We start from the raw sequence: 4,454 nt of genomic DNA, 5'->3' as shown, positions 1-4,454 counted from the left end.
AATGACATGTCAAAATGAGGATATATGGCTGTTATATATATAGCATTCAAGCCCAACCAGAATTTAAATAAATTCCTATCATAGAAAAACTAAAAGACTATTACATTTTCAAGGAAAAGAAATAAATGGGAGAGGAACCCAAAGAGTTTGCATAGAAAATTGCAAATAGCCTAAATGTAAAACGGGTTCCCAAGACAAGTAAATGAGGGGAGAAAACGATGAGTCTTGCTTATAATTCCAACAGCCCCTCTTAAGCTAGACTATGACGACACCTAATTTTTCTCTCAATTTGTTGAAAGTTTCATTCTTTAATGCTTTTGTAAAGATATCAGCCACTTGGTCTTGGGTCTTGCAAAACTTGACATTGACATCTCCATCTTTGACCAAGTCTCTAATGAAATGATACTTGATTCGAATATGCTTGCTTTTGCCATGAAAAACTGGATTTTTGGTGAGTGCTATGACTGAACTATTGTCACAAAACAGAAGAGTGCTTTTATATTGAGGATGCTTCAGCTCATGAAGAATCCACCATAGCCAGAGAGTTTCACTACAACAGAGCAGTAGATTAGCGACGACCACCTTTCGTCGCTAATCCGTCGCTAACCATGTTAGCGACGGATTAGCGACAACGCGGCGACAGTATGCTTACGTCGCGAATATTTCGACGCTAACTGGCGACGGAATTATTCCGTCGCCAAGTCCGTCGCTAATTGCGACGGAATAACGAGCGCTATATTCCGTCGCCAATCCGCCGGTACTAAACGGCGACCACGGCGTGGCGACGGATTTAATTCCGTCGCCAATCCGCCGGTACTAAACGGCGACCACGGCGTGGCGACGGATTTAATTCCGTCGCTAAGCCGTCGCTAGATTAATATGAATAGCGACGGAATCATCCGTCGCTAATCCGTCGCAAAAACGAAAAAAAAATCAAAAAAAATTTATTTAAAAATTAATTACGGAGAACTGTACAATTTATATTTCCTGTACAATTTATATTTCCTGTAAATAAAAAACAAACCACACAAAAAAATTCATATAACAAGTATCTATAATAATTAATCGTTCCACCTTAAAACTAAGAAGTTTAATTATTTACAATTCAACAATTACAATTAGGAAAAATAAAAAAAATAGAACTTCTTCAACACAGTCCTCTAATCATCGCCAAGATTTTGTGCGTCTTCTTGTTCATTGTCTTTATCTGTCCCTTCAGCTCCACTACCCTGATTATCGCTAGCAGCCTACACAAGAAAAGAACAGTCAGTATTGATAAACAAAATATAATGAAATAAATTACACACTATATGTGATTCTATCATGTGCTCATGTGTGATCTAAGGCAATAAAAAAACTCTATATGTGATTCTATCATGCTCATATGTGTGCTAAGGCAGTCAAAAAATTGAATATGTGATTATAGCATGTTCATATGTGTTCTAAGGCATATAAAAAAACTCTATATGTGATTCTACCATGCTCAGATGTGCTTTAAGGCAAGCAAAAAACTATATATGTGATTCGATCATGCTCGTATGTGTGCTAAGGCAGTAAAAAAATTGAATATGTGAATATAGCATGCTCATATGTGCTCTAAGGCAGGCAAAGCCAAAAATTTTATATGTGATTCTATCATAAATGATATATAACATGTTCATATGTGTTCTAAGGCAGTTAAAAAACTCTATATGTTATTATAGCATGTTCATATGTGTGCTAAGGCAGTCAAAAAACAGAATATGTGATTATAATATGCTCATATGTGTTCTTAGGCAGTAAAAAAACTGAATATGTGATTATAGCATGCTTATGTGTTCTAATGCAATCAAAAAAACTTTATATGTGATTCTATCATGCTCATATGTGCTCTAAGACAGACAAAAAGTTAAATATATATATATGTGATTCTATCATGCTCATATGTGTGCTAAGGCAGTAAAAAAATTGAATATGTGATTATAGCATGTTCATATGTGTTCTAAGGCATCTAGAAAAACTCTATATGTGATTCTACCATGCTCAGATGTGCTTTAAGATAGTCAAAAAAACTATATATGTGATTATACCTGAGAGGGACCTGGAATCGAAGATCCCCTATCCTGAACAGCGGCCTTGATCTCATTTCGGAGAAAGGGGGCGACGGTGTATTGGAAGTAGTTATTCAGTGATTCATTAATGATCTCGCGTACATCATCACCGGAAAGAATAGTCGGCTGCTTGGAGCTTATGTCGGCGCAAGAAGTTGGTGAGCCGTAACTGGAAGAACCAATAACTGGTGAAGTGTTCATATTACTCCCAAACCCGAACACGCGACCTTTTTTGGGTTCACCTGCTGCAGTCACCCATGCTGTAGGATCAAATGATGGATGCTGAGTAGCGTCTTCACCATATCGCTCTACCATTTGTTGCTCATATGCCTCCTACAAAATAATGTTTAAAGTATTCATTAATAATTAATGATAACATTATGATGACTTGCATATATATTGCAATGATTATTAATAGAATTAATACATACCGTTGTCGTTCTCGCCTTCTCTGATACGAAGACTCCCGTGGTCTTCCGTTTATGTGTTTCTACAAACACATCCTTATATGGTACACTGCCTCCTTTTTCTGCTTCCTGCGAAGTTAAATGACAAAAGATTTAGTACACAAATTTGCAACTATACTTATAAAATTAATATTATATATTGATGAGTTACCATTTTCTTTAGGTGGCTCCCAAATGTCTTAGATCCACCTGTGTGTAGATGGGCTTCGGGCATCTTCGATCGATTTTGTGAAGCCTTCGCAGAGCGATTTTTAAATGCATCTCCCGCCCACATATCGCACATTTCATCCCAGTAATCTCTCCTGATAGTAATAGGACCATGGCCCTTCCACAGTAATGGATCATCTACTACGCCAGATGCTTTTTTTGCTGCAGTCTTCATAGTGTGCAGCATGTCTGCAAATCGATTGGCAGCCACCTTCTGCCACACCTTCCTTGCATCATTTTCTTTCACCGTAGTTGCAAAGCGATTCGAAGCCTACAAATATTTTCAGAAAGTTAGTAGACATTGCTTAAATAAATTAAATATGAAACACATTAACTATGAGAAACAACTGTATACCATGAATGAGGACCACAATCTGTCTAATACCTCCTTTGGGTACTCTTTCCATTGAGCAACTGGTCCTGGTAGATGTTGAAGAAGTGAATTCCTAATCTCCCGTACTACTTCTTGTGGCTCAAACCTCGTGCTGCACATGAATTGTTACACAGTAAATATCAATATAAAATATTTAAAAGATATGCAATAATTGAAAACAAAATACTTACGGTCGATTATCGATATACACTATTCGAATGAGTCTTCTTGTGCCAGCCTGTGAAGACCCTGTTTCCTGTGTTGGCTGTTGACTTGTGCGATCAACTGGTGTAGGTGGGTCGTATACAGGCGCAACATCATCTGTAAAAAAATACACACCAAGTTCTCAGAATGTGCATTTGAACTAATCAAGCATCTAATTAGTTATATGATATACCTATCACAAGAGCCCGTGAAGATGAAGGTTGAGCCTGGCTACTACTGGATGAGCGACCACTATAACCTCCACGAACCATATTCTAACAAATAACATATGTCATACAATACATTCAAATAATTCACATCAAGTATTACAATGCATTCAAGTCATTCACATCAAGCATTGCAATGCATTCAAATAATTCAAATCATTGACATCAAGTATTGCACTAATTCAAATCATTCGTTAATTGCATAAATTATAATATATTCAGATAAATTACAATGCATTCGAATAATTCGTATCAAGTATTACAATACATTGAAATAAAATTTTTAATCATTCACACCAAGTATTGCAATACAACTCACATCAAGTATTACAATGCATTTAAATAGAGGTTTGTAGTATAAGATTTTTTTCACTAGCTTGAGAATTCTTCCTCGTCACTAGTTTGACTTTCTTCTTCTTCTTCTTCTTCTTCTTCTTCTTCTTCTTCTTCTTCTTCTTCTTCTTCTTCATTGTTTGCCCATCCACTTGGTACATCATTTGGATCACATTCCTCTATGAATGTTTCATCAGCCAATGGAGATATGACATGCATATCATGCGCAACATCGTGACCATAAGCGAAGTCACAGACATCATCTGATTGATAGTAATCACTGTCTTCAGCTAACTCATCTTCTTGTAACTGATCATACTCGGGGTATAGTTTGGATTTCACCTTGCAAACTGCCCACCATTCATTTCTATCTGACTTTTTTATACTCGGATATGAAGTATAATAAACTTGTTGAGCTTGCGAGGCTAATATGAATGGTTCATATGTTCCAAACCTGGATTTATGATTCACCTCCACAATGCCTGAAGCTTTGTCGAGTCTTGTTGCAGTTGGATCAAACCAATGACACTTGAATACCGTAACCCTGTTATTC

At 36.7% G+C, this 4,454-nt stretch overlaps 1 protein-coding gene across 1 annotated transcript; it reads right to left on the bottom strand.

Annotated features, from left to right (window-relative positions):
- Window positions 1–817: 817 nt before the first annotated feature.
- Window positions 818–2,298, bottom strand: LOC149842287 (uncharacterized). The gene is made up of 2 exons (XM_090001355.1): window positions 2,070–2,298; window positions 818–1,247 (listed from the first exon to the last, which is right to left on the bottom strand). The coding sequence occupies exons 1-2, from the start codon at window positions 2,289–2,291 to the stop codon at window positions 1,161–1,163; spliced, it is 309 nt and encodes a 102-aa protein (XP_089857481.1). The 5' UTR covers window positions 2,292–2,298; the 3' UTR covers window positions 818–1,160.
- Between the last annotated feature and the right edge of the window lie 2,156 nt (window positions 2,299–4,454).

Source organism: Nuphar pumila, chromosome 3 (genome assembly GCF_984573655.1).
Source record: "Nuphar pumila chromosome 3, dmNupPumi1.hap1.1, whole genome shotgun sequence".
NCBI lineage: Eukaryota > Viridiplantae > Streptophyta > Magnoliopsida > Nymphaeales > Nymphaeaceae > Nuphar > Nuphar pumila.
This window is presented reverse-complemented; position numbering and strand designations above follow the sequence as displayed.